This window comes from Oncorhynchus tshawytscha, linkage group LG12, assembly GCF_018296145.1.
Source record: "Oncorhynchus tshawytscha isolate Ot180627B linkage group LG12, Otsh_v2.0, whole genome shotgun sequence".
NCBI lineage: Eukaryota > Metazoa > Chordata > Actinopteri > Salmoniformes > Salmonidae > Oncorhynchus > Oncorhynchus tshawytscha.
The window spans coordinates 3,348,665-3,364,940 of NC_056440.1; the positions used below are offsets into that span (position 1 = coordinate 3,348,665).

Genomic DNA, 16,276 nt, shown 5'->3' on the forward strand with positions numbered 1-16,276 from the left:
GGGCTTACAGCAGTATGAAGGGCTTACGGCAGTATGAAGGGATTACAGCAGTACCAAGGGCTTACAGCAGTACCAAGGGCTTACGGCAGTATGAAGGGCTTACAGCAGTACCAAGGGCTTACGACAGTATGAAGGGCTTACAGCAGTACCAAGGGCTTACGGCAGTATGAAGGGCTTACGGCAGTATGAAGGGCTTACGGCAGTATGGAGGGCTTACAGCAGTACCAATGGCTTACGGCAGTATGAAGGGCTTACAGCAGTACCAATGGCTTACGGCAGTATGAAGGGCTTACAGCAGTACCAATGGCTTACGGCAGTATGAAGGGCTTACAGCAGTACCAAGGGCTTACAGCAGTACCAAGGGCTTACAGCAGTATGAAGGGTGGAGAGGAGGATCTGATAGAGCCTGAGACGCCCAGCCCTGAGAGGGTGGAGAGTAGGATCTGCTAGAGCCTGAGACGCTCAGCCCTGACATGGTGGAGAGGAGGATCTGATAGAGCCTGAGACGCCCAGCCCTGAGAGGGTGGAGAGTAGGATCTGCTAGAGCCTGAGACGCTCAGCCCTGACATGGTGGAGAGGAGGATCTGATAGAGCCTGAGACGCCCAGCCCTGAGAGGGTGGAGAGGAGGATCTGATAGAGCCTGAGACATCCAGCCCTGAGAGGGTGGCTGGGAGGATCTGATAGAGCCTGAGACGCCCAACCCTGAGAGGGTGGAGAGGAGGATCTGATAGAGCCTGAGACGCCCAGCCCTGAGAGAGTGGAGAGGAGGATCTGATAGAGCCTGAGAAGCCCAGCCCTGAGAGGGTGGAGAGGAGGATCTGATAGAGCCTGAGACGCTCAGCCCTGACATGGTGGAGCGGAGGATCTGATAGAGCCTGAGACGCCCAGCCCTGAGAGGGTGGAGAGTAGGATCTGATAGAGCCTGAGACGCCCAGCCCTGAGAGGAGGATCTGATAGAGCCTGAGACACCCAGCCGTGAGAGGGTGGAGGGGAGGATCTGATAGAGCCTGAGACGCCCAGCCCTGAGAGGGTAGAGAGGAGGATCTGATAGAGCCTGAGACGCCCAGCCCTGGGGGTGGAGAGTAGGATCTGATAGAGCCTGAGACGCCCAGCCCTGAGAGGGTGGAGAGGAGGGATCTGATAGAGCCTGAGACGCCCATCCCTGAGAGGGTGGAGAGGAGGATCTGATAGAGCCTGAGACGCCCAGCCCTGAGAGGGTGGAGAGTAGGATCTGATAGAGCCTGAGACGCCCAGCCCTGAGAGGGTGGAGAGGAGGATCTGATAGAGCCTGAGACGCCCAGCCCTGAGAGGGTGGAGAGGAGGATCTGATAGAGCCTGAGACGCCCAGCCCTGAGAGGGTGGAGAGGAGGATCTGATAGAGCCTGAGACGCCCAGCCCTGAGAGGGTGGAGAGGAGGATCTGATAGAGCCTGAGACGCTCAGCCCTGAGAGGGTGGCTGGGAGGCTCTGATAGAACCTGAGACGCCCAGCCCTGAGAGGGTGGAGAGGAGGATCTGATAGAGCCTGAGACGCCCAGCCCTGAGAGGGTGGAGGGGAGGATCTGATAGAGCCTGAGACGCCCAGCCCTGAGAGGGTGGAGAGGAGGATCTGATAGAGCCTGAGACACCCAGCCCTGAGAGGGTGGCTGGGAGGCTCTGATAGAACCTGAGACGCCCAGCCCTGAGAGGGTGGAGAGGAGGATCTGATAGAGCCTGAGACGCCCAGCCCTGAGAGGGTGGAGGGGAGGATCTGATAGAGCCTGAGACGCCCAGCCCTGAGAGGGTGGCTGGGAGGATCTGATAGAGCCTGAGACGCCCAGCCCTGAGAGGGTGGAGAGGAGGGTCTGATAGAGCCTGAGACACCCAGCCCTGAGAGGGTGGCTGGGAGGATCTGATAGAGCCTGAGACGCCCAACCCTGAGAGGGTGGAGAGGAGGATCTGATAGAGCCTGAGACGCTCAGCCCTGAGAGAGTGGAGAGGAGGATCTGATAGAGCCTGAGACGCCCAGCCCTGAGAGGGTGGAGAGGAGGATCTGATAGAGCCTGAGACGCTCAGCCCTGAGAGGGTGGAGAGGAGGATCTGATAGAGCCTGAGACGCCCAGCCCTGAGAGGGTGGAGGGGAGGATCTGATAGAGCCTGAGACGCCCAGCCCTGAGAGGGTGGCTGGGAGGATCTGATAGAGCCTGAGACGCCCAGCCCTGAGAGGGTGGAGAGGAGGGTCTGATGGTTCATGGATGAGTTGATGAGGGACGTGAGGAATGGAAGAAGATCTCCAGAGCTGTAGAAGGGACGAGGGGGATGGAGTTGAGTGAACAGGTTGTCGGGCGGCCAGACCTCACTACTCATAAGGATTTAATCTGGAGAGAGAGGGGAGAAAGAGGTCAAGGTGTAGGGTAATTCGGTGTGAGTGGGACCAGTGGACTCAATAGGCTGAGTGAAAGAGTGGGACCAGTGGACTCAATAGGCTGAGTGAATGCGTGGCACCAGTGGACTCAATAGGCTGAGTGAATGAGTGGGACCAGTGGACTCAATAGGCTGAGTGAATGAGGGTGGAGAGGAGGTGGACTCAATAGGCTGAGTGAAAGAGTTGGACCAGTGGACTCAATAGGCTGAGTGAATGAGTGGGACCAGTGGACTCAATAGGCTGAGTGAATGAGTGGGACCAGTGGACTCAATAGGCTGAGTGAATGAGAGGGACCAGTGGACTCAATAGGCTGAGTGAATGAGTGGGACCAGTGGACTCAATAGGCTGAGTGAATGAGTGGGACCAGTGGACTCAATAGGCTGAGTGAATGAGTGGGACCAGTGGACTCAATAGGCTGAGTGAATGAGGGTGGGAGGAGGTGGACTCAATAGGCTGAGTGAAAGAGTTGGACCAGTGGACTCAATAGCCTGAGTGAATGAGGGGGACCAGTGGACTCAATAGGCTGAGTGAATGAGGGTGGAGAGGAGGTGGACTCAATAGGCTGAGTGAAAGAGTTGGACCAGTGGACTCAATAGGCTGAGTGAATGAAGGGGACCAGTGGACTCAATAGCCTGAGTGAATGAGTAGTGGATGTCGTCAACCTGTTTTTCAAAGTGGTTGACAAAGTTGTCCTCAGAGAGGGAGGAAGGGGGAGGAGGATTAAGGAGGGAGGAGAAGGTGGAAAAGAGTTTCCTAGGTTTAGAGGCAGAAGCTTGATTAGAGTGATAGAAAGAGGCTTTAACAGTGGATACAGAGGAAGAGGAGGGAGTGAAAGGATGAAAAGGCCTCCGGAAGTTTATTTTCCCTCCATTACCGCTCAGCTGCCCGCAGCCCTATTCTGTATGCTCGTAATGACCTCTCTGAACTAATTGCTAATTGCTAATTGCCTAGCATAGGTGGAGAGCACACCTCCCTCTACTAATTGCTAATTGCCTAGCATAGGTGGAGAGCACACCTCCCTCTACTAATTGCTAATTGCCTAGCATAGGTGGAGAGCACACCTCCCTCTACTAATTGCTAATTGCCTAGCATAGGTGGAGAGCACACCTCCCTCTACTAATTGCTAATTGCCAAGCATAGGTGAAGAGCACACCTCCCTCTACTAATTGCTAATTGCCTAGCATAGGTGGAGAGCACACCTCCCTCTACTAATTGCTAATTGCCTAGCATAGGTGGAGAGCACACCTCCCTCTACTAATTGCTGATTGCTTATGAGAGTGAAACAAATCACAAATGGCCCTCTCTTTTGATCCTGGTTCCTTTGATCCTTGTTGATGTGTCAACAACTATCTGCAAGTTATGAGAAGGCAGCAGTTCACACACCAAGTAGGCTGCTACAGACCCCTGTCCATTCACCACTACAGACCCCTGTCTCTTCACCACTACAGACCCCTGTCTATTCACCACTAAAGACCCCTGTCTATTCACCACTACAGACCCCTGTCTATTCACCACTACAGACCCTGTCTATTCACCACTACAGACCCCTGTCTATTCACCACTACAGACCCCTGTCTCTTCACCACTACAGACCCCTGTCTATTCACCACTAAAGACCCCTGTCTATTCACCACTACAGACCCCTGTCTATTCACCACTACAGACCCCTGTCTATTCACCACTAAAGACCCCTGTCTATTCACCACTACAGACCCCTGTCTATTCACCACTACAGACCCCTGTCTATTCACCACTACAGACCCCTGTCTATTCACCACTACAGACCCCTGTCTATTCACCACTACAGACCCCTGTCTATTCACCACTAAAGACCCCTGTCTATTCACCACTACAGACCCCTGTCTATTCACCACTACAGACCCCTGTCTATTCACCACTAAAGACCCCTGTCTATTCACCACTACAGACCCCTGTCTATTCACCACTACAGACCCCTGTCTATTCACCACTACAGACCCCTGTCTATTCACCACTACAGACCCCTGTCTATTCACCACTACAGACCCCTGTCTATTCACCACTACAGACCCCTGTCCATTTACCACTACAGACCCCTGTCTATTTACCACTACAGACCCCTGTCTATTCACCATACGTCCTCTGTACATCCAACAAACAGTATGGTGACAGACTCCAGTTGCAAAATAATGTCCTCCAGATAACTCCAGTTAAAGTCTTAAAGGAATGAGGCAGAGTCAACACGGAGAACAAGTCCTTTCATCTGCTGTGATTAGAGTCCCCGTTACAGAACGGATGTCCCCTCTCGCCAAACTGGTTAAAAAGCCAATGCATTGCCAGCTCTCAACGTGAAGTAACAATGTTTTGTTCAGCAGGAATCGTCAAGAACAGGGTCATATTTTCTTGTTAAAATAAATAATATGTTAAAAATGCCAACAATTTTTGGGAACACAGCTGTAGGGATGAAATTACAATTCTAGTAGGGCCTGCCAACACAAACGGCGGGAGGAGAGATGGGATTTCCTGTTATATTGGCCGGTGATGGAATTTCTCCACTCCGCTCTCTGCTCTCTGTTTTCCTTGGAATGTTGAGCTCTTGCTAATTAATTCTGCCATTCTTTGCATGCCGCTGGTCCTCTGGTCGCTGGGCAGGCATCGCAGGTCAGGTGTCTATGGACTTCAACGGGGACAGATACGGAGACTTCTCTGTGATGAGCATGACCAACACCGAGGCAGGCACCTATGAGGTAAGAACAGAACCTAACACCAACCCTCCTACATCAGGGCCCTTATTCAGTAAGCATCTGAGAGTGGTTTCCACGTCGACGGGACAGTAGTGGAGAGGGTAGTAAGTTTTAGTTTCCTCGGCGTACACATCACGGACAAACTGAATTGGTCCACCCACACAGACAGCGTCGTGAAGAAGGCGCAGCAGCGCCTCTTCAACCTCAGGAGGCTGAAGAAATTCGGCTTGTCACCAAAAGCACTCACAAACTTCTACAGATGCACAATCGAGAGCATCCTGTCGGGCTGTATCACCGCCTGGTACGGCAACTGCTCCGCCCACAACCGTAAGGCTCTCCAGAGGGTAGTGAGGTCTGCACAACGCATCACCGGGGGCAAACTACCTGCCCTCCAGGACACCTACACCACCCGATGTTACAGGAAGGCCATAAAGATCATCAAGGACAACAACCACCCGAGCCACTGCCTGTTCACCCCGCTATCATCCAGAAGGTGAGGTCAGTACAGGTGCATCAAAGCTGGGACCGAGAGACTGAAAAACAGCTTCTATCTCAAGGCCATCAGACTGTTAAACAGCCACCACTAACATTGAGTGGCTGCTGCCAACATACTGACTCAACTCCAGCCACTTTAATAATGGAAATTGATGTAAAAAATTTATCACTAGCCACTTTAAACAATGTCACTTAGTATAATGTTTACATAGCCTACATTACTCATCTCATATGTATATGTATATACTGTACTCTATATCATCTACTGCATCTTGCCATCTTTATGTAATAAATGTATCACTAGCCACTTTAAACTATGCCACTTTTATGTTTACATACCCTACATTACTCATCTCATATGTGTATACTGTACTCTATATCATCTACTGCATCTTGCCTATGCCGTTCTGTACCATCACTCATTCATATATCTTTATGTACATATTCTTTATCCCTTTACTCTTGTGTGTATAAGGTAATAGTTTTGGAATTGTTAGGTTAGATTACTCATTGGTTATTACTGCATTGTCAGAACTAGAAGCACAAGCATTTCGCTGCACTCGCATTAACATCTGCTAACCATGTGTATGTGACAAATCAAATTTGATTTGATTTGTTCTAGGATCAGGTCACAAAGAGTCTCAGTAGGAGTGCTGATCTAGGATCAGGTCATAAAGAGTCTCAGTAGGAGTGCTGATCTAGGATCAGGTCATAAAGAGTCTCAGTAGGAGTGCTGATCTAGGATCAGGTCAGAAAGAGTCTCAGTAGGAGTGCTGATCTAGGATCAGGTCATAAAGAGTCTCAGTAGGAGTGCTGATCTAGGATCAGGTCCCCTCTGTCCATGTGACCTTATTCATAATAATGTAAAAAGCCAAACTGACCCTGTATCAGTGCTCCTACTCTACACCTATGATGTAAGAAGAAAACCTTCCACCGCAGATAACATCCAACCTAATCCTGTAACCTCTAGCATCGCTAGTGATCAGGTGTTTTTTTTTTAGATGGCACAAATCTTTCTCAACGGACTGTATAAATGGTATAGAATGCCAATCGGCTGTTCAAATGCCCCCTTCTAAATTACGCTCGTAAAGGACTGTACAGCTTCCATACAATGCTATCTGGCATGTCAAATGCCCCCTTCTAAATCACGCTCGTAAAGGACTGTACAGCTTCCATACAATGCTATCTGGCTTGTCAAATGCCCCCTTCTCCTCCTAGTTGTCCTTTTCTAGTATAACTTCTCAATATGTGGGCCCTATTTAAGATTGACGGCAGTTGTTTCCCTTGTGTTTGTTCTTGGTGTGTAACTACCATGGTGTGTGTGTTCTCAGACGGTGTGTAACTACTATGGTGTGAAGGATAGTTTCCAGATGCTTCCGGGGTTCAATCCTGACCACTTCACCCTGAGAGGACTACACAGAGTCTCCCACGCAGACCTGCCAGACAAATCATGTAAATTATCTCTAATGATCTGTAATATATCTGTTATATCTGTCTGTCTGCACCACACACCAACAAACACAACTCCTCCCTCTGCCTCTGGCGCTCTAACCCTGTTTATACCTGCCGTTTAAATGCACCTTTTTTTCTGATCTTGTCCACATTCTGATTGCGATCAGGTCTTCGCGACTAGCTCCAGAGGTAGGCATGCATTGTGTCTGGATAACAATCAAATGTAAAGTGATACGGATGATCAACCCACTTAAATCATTATTACACTTACCTCTAATATCTACGACAGGTATTATTGACTAATGGCATCAGTAATTGTGTTAAAATAAACGCATTCATACAATATTTTGAAAGAATATACGAAGAGTTAATTTACAAAAAATCGATATAATCATTTTCAGAAATGTTGGTAAATTTGCTTTTATTGTTTATTAAAGAAGTTATAAAATACGTTTTTTTTTTATATATATATATATATATATCTAATTAACGACATATACGTATTTATTTCTTTGAAATCTTTCGTTTCAGACAGACAAATAATATATATATTTTTTTTTTTTTGTAAAATATATATATCCACCTCACTCTCAGATAAATATAATACTGCCAGGATTTCCACTGTCAAATGGAACAAATAACATTATAATAAATATAAATAATGTTAAATAAGGGTCAAAGGAAACATTTGTGACATCAATATTTAAAGACAACAACAACAACAACAAATCAATACCAGTAATATAAGATCTGAATGCAGAACCTTTACGTCGTTTGGCAGACGCTCTTATCACAGTTGTCCTAAAAGAACGGGACCAAGGCGCAGCGGATGTTGAGTTCCACATATTTATTTCTCATATTTCTCAAAGCAAAACTTAAAGCAAAAACAATAAATCAATAAACTAACAACGAAACGTGACTACGTGGTGCACAAACACAAAACACAACACAATATCCCACAAACACAGGTGGGAAAATCAGCTACTTAAATATGATCCCCGATTAGAAACAACGATTACCAGCTGCCTCTAATTGGGAATCATACAAAACACCAACATAGAAAATATCAACTAGAACACAACATAGAAATATTAAACTAGAACACAACATAGACATTTTTAACTAGAATAACCCCTAGTCACGCCCTGACCTACTACACCATAGAGAAACAAGGGCTCTCTATGGTCAGGGCGTGACATATCCAGAGTGACTTACAGTCAATGTATTCATCTTAAGATAGCTAGGTGAGATATACTAAATATCACAGTCAATTATACAGGATACGAATATTCCATTCCATCTAAACAATGGATATATGTCTTCTGATTTTAAAACCTAAAATCTATGAACAGAAGTGTTTTACACACATGAAGGTACCCATAAGCAGTCATTTCTGGTTAAAAAAACACAAATGTGAAAAATATACTGTCGTAACCCAGGTGCACCCGCTCCAGCAGGTATAATTCACTGGTCATCCCCAAAGCCAACACCTCCTTTGGCCACCTTTCCTTCCAGTTCTCTGCTGCCAGTGACTGGAACGAATTGCAAAAATTGCTGAAGGTGGAGACTTAAATCCCTCACCAACTATCTGAGCAGCTAACCGATCGCTGCAGCTGTACATAGTCCATCTGTAAATAGCCCACCCAATCTACCTACCTCATCCCCATATTGTTTTTATTTACTTATCTGCTCTTTTGCACACCAGTATTTCTACTTGAAAATCATCATCTGCTCATTTATCACTCCAGTGTTAATCTGCTAAATTGTAATTACTTTGCTACTATTGACCTATTTATTGCCTTACCTCCTCACGCCATTTGCACACACTGTATATAGACTTTTTTCCCCCGATTGTGTTATTGAGTGTACACTTCTTTATTCCATGTGTAACTCTGTGTTGATGTTTGTGGCGCACATCTTGGCCAGGTCACAGTAATAAATGAGAACTTGTTCTCAACTGGCCGACCTGGTTAAATAAAGGTGAAATAAAAAATATATAAAAAATATACTGTATTAACCCAGGTGGGTATACTGTACGAACCCAGGTGGATATACTGTAGTACTGTAGTAACCCAGGTGGGTATACTGTACGAACCCAGGTGGGTATACTATAGTAACCCAGGTGGATATACTGTACGAACCCAGGTGGGTATACTATAGTAACCCAGGTGGATATACTGTAGTACCCCAGGTGGATATACTGTAGTACTGTAGTAACTCAGGTGGATATACTGTAGTAACCCAGGTGGATATACTGTAGTAACCCAGGTGGGTATACTGTAGTACTGTAGTAACCCAGGTGGGTATACTGTAGTACTGTAGTAACCCAGGTGGGTATACTGTAGTACTGTAGTAACCCAGGTGGGTATACTGTAGTAACCCAGGTGGATATACTGTAGTAACCCAGGTGGATATACTGTAGTAACCCAGGTGGGTATACTGTAGTACTGTAGTAACCCAGGTGGATATACTGTAGTAACCCAGGTGGGTATACTGTAGTAACCCAGGTGGATATACTGTAGTACTGTAGTAACCCAGGTGGATATACTGTAGTACTGTACGAACCCAGGTGGATATACTGTAGTACCCCAGGTGGATATACTGTAGTAACCCAGGTGGATATACTGTAGTACTGTAGGAACCCAGGTGGATATACTGTACGAACCCAGGTGGGTATACTGTAGTACTGTAGTAACCCAGGTGGATATACTGTAGTACTGTAGGAACCCAGGTGGCTATACTGTATGAACCCAGGTGGATATACTGTAGTAACCCAGGTGGATATACTGTAGTAACCCAGGTGGGTATACTGTAGTACTGTACGAACCCAGGTGGGTATACTGTAGTAACCCAGGTGGATATACTGTAGTAACCCAGGTGGATATACTGTAGTAACCCAGGTGGGTATACTGTAGTACTGTAGGAACCCAGGTGGCTATACTGTAGTAACCCAGGTGGATATACTGTAGTAACCCAGGTGGGTATACTGTAGTACTGTAGTAACCCAGGTGGATATGCTGTAGTACCCACAGGTGGATATACTGTAGTAACCCAGGTGGATATACTGTAGTACTATAGGAACCCAGGTGGATATACTGTACGAACCCAGGTGGGTATACTGTAGTACTGTAGTAACCCAGGTGGATGTACTGTAGTACTGTAGTAACCCAGGTGGATATACTGTAGTACTGTAGTACCCCAGGTGGGTATACTGTAGTACTGTAGTAACCCAGGTGGGTATACTGTAGTACTGTAGTAACCCAGGTGGATATACTGTAGTACTGTAGTAACCCAGGTGGATATACTGTAGGACCCCAGGTGGATATACTGTAGTAACCTAGGTGGATATACTGTAGTACTGTAGTAACCCAGGTGGATATACTGTAGTACAGTAGTAACCCAGGTGGGTATACTGTACGAACCCTGGTGGATATACTGTAGTACTGTAGTAACCCAGGTGGATATACTGTAGTCCTGTAGTAACCCAGGTGGATATACTGTAGTACTGTAGTAACTCAGGTGGATATACTGTAGTAGTCTAGTAACCCAGGTGGGTATACTGTAGGACCCCAGGTGGATATACTGTAGTACTGTAGTAACCCAGGTGGATATACTGTAGTTCTTTAGGAACCCAGGTGGCTATACTGTACGAACCCAGGTGGGTATACAGTAGTACTGTAGTAACCCAGGTGGATATACTGTAGTACTGTAGGAACCCAGGTGGCTATACTGTACGAACCCAGGTGGCTATACTGTACGAACCCAGGTGGATATACTGTAGTATTCCAGGTGGATATACTGTAGTAACCCAGGTGGGTATGCTGTAGTACTGTAGTAACCCAGGTGGATATACTGTAGTACTGTACGAACCCAGGTGGGTATACTGTACGAACCCAGGTGGATATACTGTAGTAACCCAGGTGATTATACTGTAGTAACCCAGGTGGATATACTGTAGTACTGTACGAACCCAGGTGGATATACTGTAGTACTGTAGTAACCCAGGTGGATATACTGCAGGACCCCAGGTAGATATACTGTACGAACCCAGGTGGATATACTGTAGTAACCCAGGTGGGTATACTGTAGTACTGTAGTAACCCAGGTGGATATACTGTAGTACTGTAGTACCCCAGGTGGATATACTGTAGTAACCCAGGTGGATATACTGTAGTACTGTAGTAACCCAGGTGGGTATACTGTACGGACCCAGGTGGATATACTGTTGTACTGTAGTAACCCAGGTGGGTATACTGTAGGAACCCAGGTGGATATACTGTAGTAACCCTGGTGGCTATACTGTAGTAACCCAGGTGGGTATACTGTAGTACGGTAGTAACCCAGGTGGATATACTGTAGTAACCCAGGTGGGTATACCGTAGCACTGTAGTAACCCAGGTGGATATACTGTAGTAACCCAGGTGGGTATACTGTAGTACTGTAGTAACCCAGGTGGATATACTGTAGTACTGTAGTAACCCAGGTGGATATACTGTAGTACTGTAATAACCCAGGTGGATATAGTGTAGTACTGTAGGAACCCAGGTGTGCAGCAGAGGTACCGTTAACCTTACTAATAGCCTCCCTCTTCTTCTCCAAGCAGGTGGACTAGGAGTATCTGCTGTTACTGGGATCATAGTGGGAGCCCTGCTAGGGACAGCACTGCTAATGGCCTTCTACTTCATCAGGTAAAACAGCATATGTCATGTTCAGTACTGTCTGTGTGGCTCATTTGGTAAGAGTGGATGCTGGTTTCCTGCTACAGGGCTGATCTAGTAAGAGTGGATGCTGGTTTCGTACTACAGGGCTGATCTAGTAAGAGTGGATGCTGGTTTCCTGCTACAGGGCTGATCTAGTAAGAGTGGATGCTGGTTTCCTGCTACAGGGCTGATCTTGTAAGGGTGGATGCTGGTTTCCTGCTACAGGGCTGATCTAGTAAGAGTGGATGCTGGTTTCCTGCTACAGGGCTGATCTAGTAAGAGTGGATGCTGGTTTCCTGCTACAGGGCTGATCTAGTAAGAGTGGATGCTGGTTTCCTGCTACAGGGCTGATCTAGTAAGAGTGGATGCTGGTTTCCTGCTACAGGGCTGATCTAGTAAGAGTGGATGCTGGTTTCCTGCTACAGGGCTGATCTAGTAAGAGTGGATGCTGGTTTCCTGCTACAGGGCTGATCTTGTAAGGGTGGATGCTGGTTTCCTGCTACAGGGCTGATCTAGTAAGAGTGGATGCTGGTTTCCTGCTACAGGGCTGATCTAGTAAGAGTGGATGCTGGTTTCCTGCTACAGGGCTGATCTAGTAAGAGTGGATGCTGGTTTCCTGCTACAGGGCTGATCTAGTAAGAGTGGATGCTGGTTTCCTGCTACAGGGCTGATCTAGTAAGAGTGGATGCTGGTTTCCTGCTACAGGGCTGATCTAGTAAGAGTGGATGCTGGTTTCCTGCTACAGGGCTGATCTTGTAAGGGTGGATGCTGGTTTCCTGCTACAGGGCTGATCTAGTAAGAGTGGATGCTGGTTTCCTGCTACAGGGCTGATCTAGTAAGAGTGGATGCTGGTTTCCTGCTACAGGGCTGATCTAGTAAGAGTGGATGCTGGTTTCCTGCTACAGGGCTGATCTAGTAAGAGTGGATGCTGGTTTCCTGCTACAGGGCTGATCTAGTAAGAGTGGATGCTGGTTTCCTGCTACAGGGCTGATCTAGTAAGAGTGGATGCTGGTTTCCTGCTACAGGGCTGATCTAGTAAGAGTGGATGCTGGTTTCCTGCTACAGGGCTGATCTAGTAAGAGTGGATGCTGGTTTCCTGCTACAGGGCTGATCTAGTAAGAGTGGATGCTGGTTTCCTGCTACAGGGCTGATCTAGTAAGAGTGGATGCTGGTTTCCTGCTACAGGGCTGATCTAGTAAGAGTGGATGCTGGTTTCCTGCTACAGGGCTGATCTAGTAAGAGTGGATGCTGGTTTCCTGCTACAGGGCTGATCTAGTAAGAGTGGATGCTGGTTTCCTGCTACAGGGCTGATCTAGTAAGAGTGGATGCTGGTTTCCTGCTACAGGGCTGATCTAGTAAGAGTGGATGCTGGTTTCCTGCTACAGGACTGATCTAGTAAGGGTGGATGCTGGTTTCCTGCTACAGGGCTGATCTAGTAAGGGTGGATGCTGGTTTCCTGCTACAGGGCTGATCTAGTAAGAGTGGATGCTGGTTTCCTGCTACAGGGCTGATCTAGTAAGAGTGGATGCTGGTTTCCTGCTACAGGGCTGATCTAGTAAGAGTGGATGCTGGTTTCCTGCTACAGGGCTGATCTAGTAAGAGTGGATGCTGGTTTCCTGCTACAGGGCTGATCTAGTAAGAGTGGATGCTGGTTTCCTGCTACAGGGCTGATCTAGTAAGGGTGGATGCTGGTTTCCTGCTACAGGGCTGATCTAGTAAGAGTGGATGCTGGTTTCCTGCTACAGGGCTGATCTAGTAAGAGTGGATGCTGGTTTCCTGCTACAGGGCTGATCTAGTAAGAGTGGATGCTGGTTTCCTGCTACAGGGCTGATCTAGTAAGAGTGGATGCTGGTTTCCTGCTACAGGGCTGATCTAGTAAGAGTGGATGCTGGTTTCCTGCTACAGGGCTGATCTAGTAAGAGTGGATGCTGGTTTCCTGCTACAGGGCTGATCTAGTAGGAAACTATAGCAGGAGGCCCCATTTCACTGTAAACAAGAATCTGTGCACATTTACTGACCTGGCCTAAAGGAGAAGACCGACGATTCAAACCCTTCTCAAAGACTTTTCTCTTGTTCTTAACAGGAAGAACTACAGGATAACCATTGAGAGGCGCACGGCGAGGGAGGAATGTGACATTGGGAAGCACCGTCAGTTACGAGAGGATTCTATCAGATCTAACTTCTCGGCAGCGTAGAGCATCACGGCGGTTACCATCCGTTGCTCCTGACGTTCCCGTTCCAGGGAAGCAAGAAGCAGCGTAGCGCGGATGGAAGCACCATGGGAAATGTGACCAAAGACTCACGCTATACGGCTGTCAGAGGAGTCGTGCTATTTAAAGAAAGACATACTGTCATTTATACGTGTTTTAAATTTTCTCTTTTAACTTTTTTGACTTTCATAAACTCAGGAAAGTTCCAATCACACAACAGCACCACTTTCATCTCTGTTGAAGTATATCTTTAGGTGTGTCTTCTCCCCTTAAGAGGGCCAGTACAGATGGCATTAATATAATAATAATATGTTTTCACCTGTTTTATAACAAACAGCGCAAGCGGTTTTGACCATGTAAGAAGCATTTGCTCTCCATACAGGGTTAAAGTAACACCAGAGATAACAGGGATCAATAAGCCTGTGAACTTCATTGGTACATGTCAGATCAGAGATAACAGGTCAGATCAGAGATAACAGGTCAGATCAGAGTTAACAGGGGTTGATAAACAGGTCAGATCAGAGATAACAGGGGTTGATAAACAAGTCAGATCAGAGATATCAGGGGTTGATAAACAGGTCAGATCAGAGATAACAGGGGTTGATAAACAAGTCAGATCAGAGATAACAGGGGTTGATAAACAGGTCAGGTCAGAGATAACAGGTCAGATCAGAGTTAACCGGGTTTGATAAACAGGTCAGCTCAAAGATAACAAGGGTTGATGAACAGGTCAGATCAGAGATAACAGGGGTTGATAAACAGGTCAGATCAGAGATAACAGGGGTTGATTAACAGGTCAGATCAAAGATAACAGGTCAGATCAGAGACAACAGGGGTTGATAAACAGGTCAGATCAGAGATAACAGAGGTTGATAAACAGGTCAGCTCAGAGATAACACGGGTTGATAAACAGGTCAGCTCAGAGATAACAGTCTTGTTTAACAGTCTTACGGCTTGGGGTTAGAACCCGTTCAGGGTCCTGGTGGTTCCAGACTTGCTGTGCGGTAGCAGAGAGAACAGTCTACGGCAGTGCCCTCCAACCCTCTTCCTGGAGAGTTACCGTTTTCACATCAATCCTAATCTAGCACACTTGATTGTAATTCAACTGGGGTTGGAGCAAACACCTAGGGGAGGAAAGCCCTGGTCAATAGAATGGTCCACACTAAAGGGACCCACCCGAAACTACTACAGGAGATTTGAGTCTTTGAACTTCGGATTACACCATTTCGGTATCTCTGCAGTGATTTGATTCTCAATCAACCAATCAAGTAAATTATATAGTATTACACTTTGCAAACTAAAATTCTCTGGTAAAAACCTCCATTCGACTTTGCTTATTTTCTAAAGTGAGAATTTTCTAGAGATCTTTTTTTTTAGATTAAATATGGTAATTCTGTAATATACTCGCCCCACAGTATAATAATAATGTATATTACAGTATATGATGATTCTGACACAACTATAACAAAACAGACTGGTTTCTTCTGAGATGAATAGTAACATATATTTCTCCTCTGCATCTCTGAGACCTGTTATTTCACCATATATATATATATATATATATATATATATATATATATATATATATATATATATATATATATATATATATATATATATATACAGTTGAAGTCGGAAGTTTACATACACCTTAGCCAAATACATTTAAACTCAGTTTTTCACAATTCCTGACATTTAATCCTAGTTAAAAATCCCTGTATTAGGTCAGTTAGGATTACCACTTTATTTTAAGAATGTGAAATGTCAGAATAATAGTAGAGAGAATTATTTAGTTCAGCTTTTATTTCTTTCATCACATTCCCAGTGGGTCAGAAGTTTACGTATACTCAATTAGTATTTGGTAGTATTGCCTTGAAATTGTTTTACTTGGGTCAAACGTGTCGGGGAGCCTTCTACAAGCTTCCCACAATAAGTTGGGTGAATTTTGGCCCATTCGTCCTGACAGAGCTGGTGTAACTGACTCAGGTTTGTAGGCCTCCTTGCTCGCATACGCTTTTTCAGTTCTGCCCACACATTTTCAATGTGCTTCATGGTTGGGATGGTGTTCTTCAGCTAGCATGCCTCCCCCTTTTTCGTAAAAAACATAACGATGGTCATTAAGGACAAGCATTTCTCCAAAAGTACCATCTTTGTCCCCATGTGCAGTTGCAAACTGTAGTCTGGCTTTTTTTATGGCGGTGTTGGAGCAGGTCTTCCTTGCTGAGCGGCCTTTCAGGTTATGTCGATATAGGACTCGTTTTACTCTGGATATAGATACTTTTGTATCTAAAAG

General features: G+C 46.1%; 1 protein-coding gene across 2 annotated transcripts in view; it reads left to right on the top strand.

Moving 5' to 3' along the window:
- LOC112239066 (atrial natriuretic peptide receptor 3-like) overlaps nt 1–14,026 on the top strand; it is a 75,854-nt gene extending 61,828 nt beyond the window's left edge. The window contains exons 5-8 of one of the 2 annotated variants that reach the window (XM_042331202.1): nt 5,035–5,129; nt 6,953–7,073; nt 11,674–11,761; nt 13,857–14,026. In XM_042331202.1, the coding sequence (XP_042187136.1) occupies nt 5,035–5,129; nt 6,953–7,073; nt 11,674–11,761; nt 13,857–13,968 (416 nt within the window). In that variant the 3' untranslated portion in view covers nt 13,969–14,026. The remainder of the gene's footprint in view (nt 1–5,034; nt 5,130–6,952; nt 7,074–11,673; nt 11,762–13,856) is intronic. The other variant, XM_042331203.1, reaches the window with a different exon arrangement.
- Nucleotides 14,027–16,276: the final 2,250 nt, after the last annotated feature.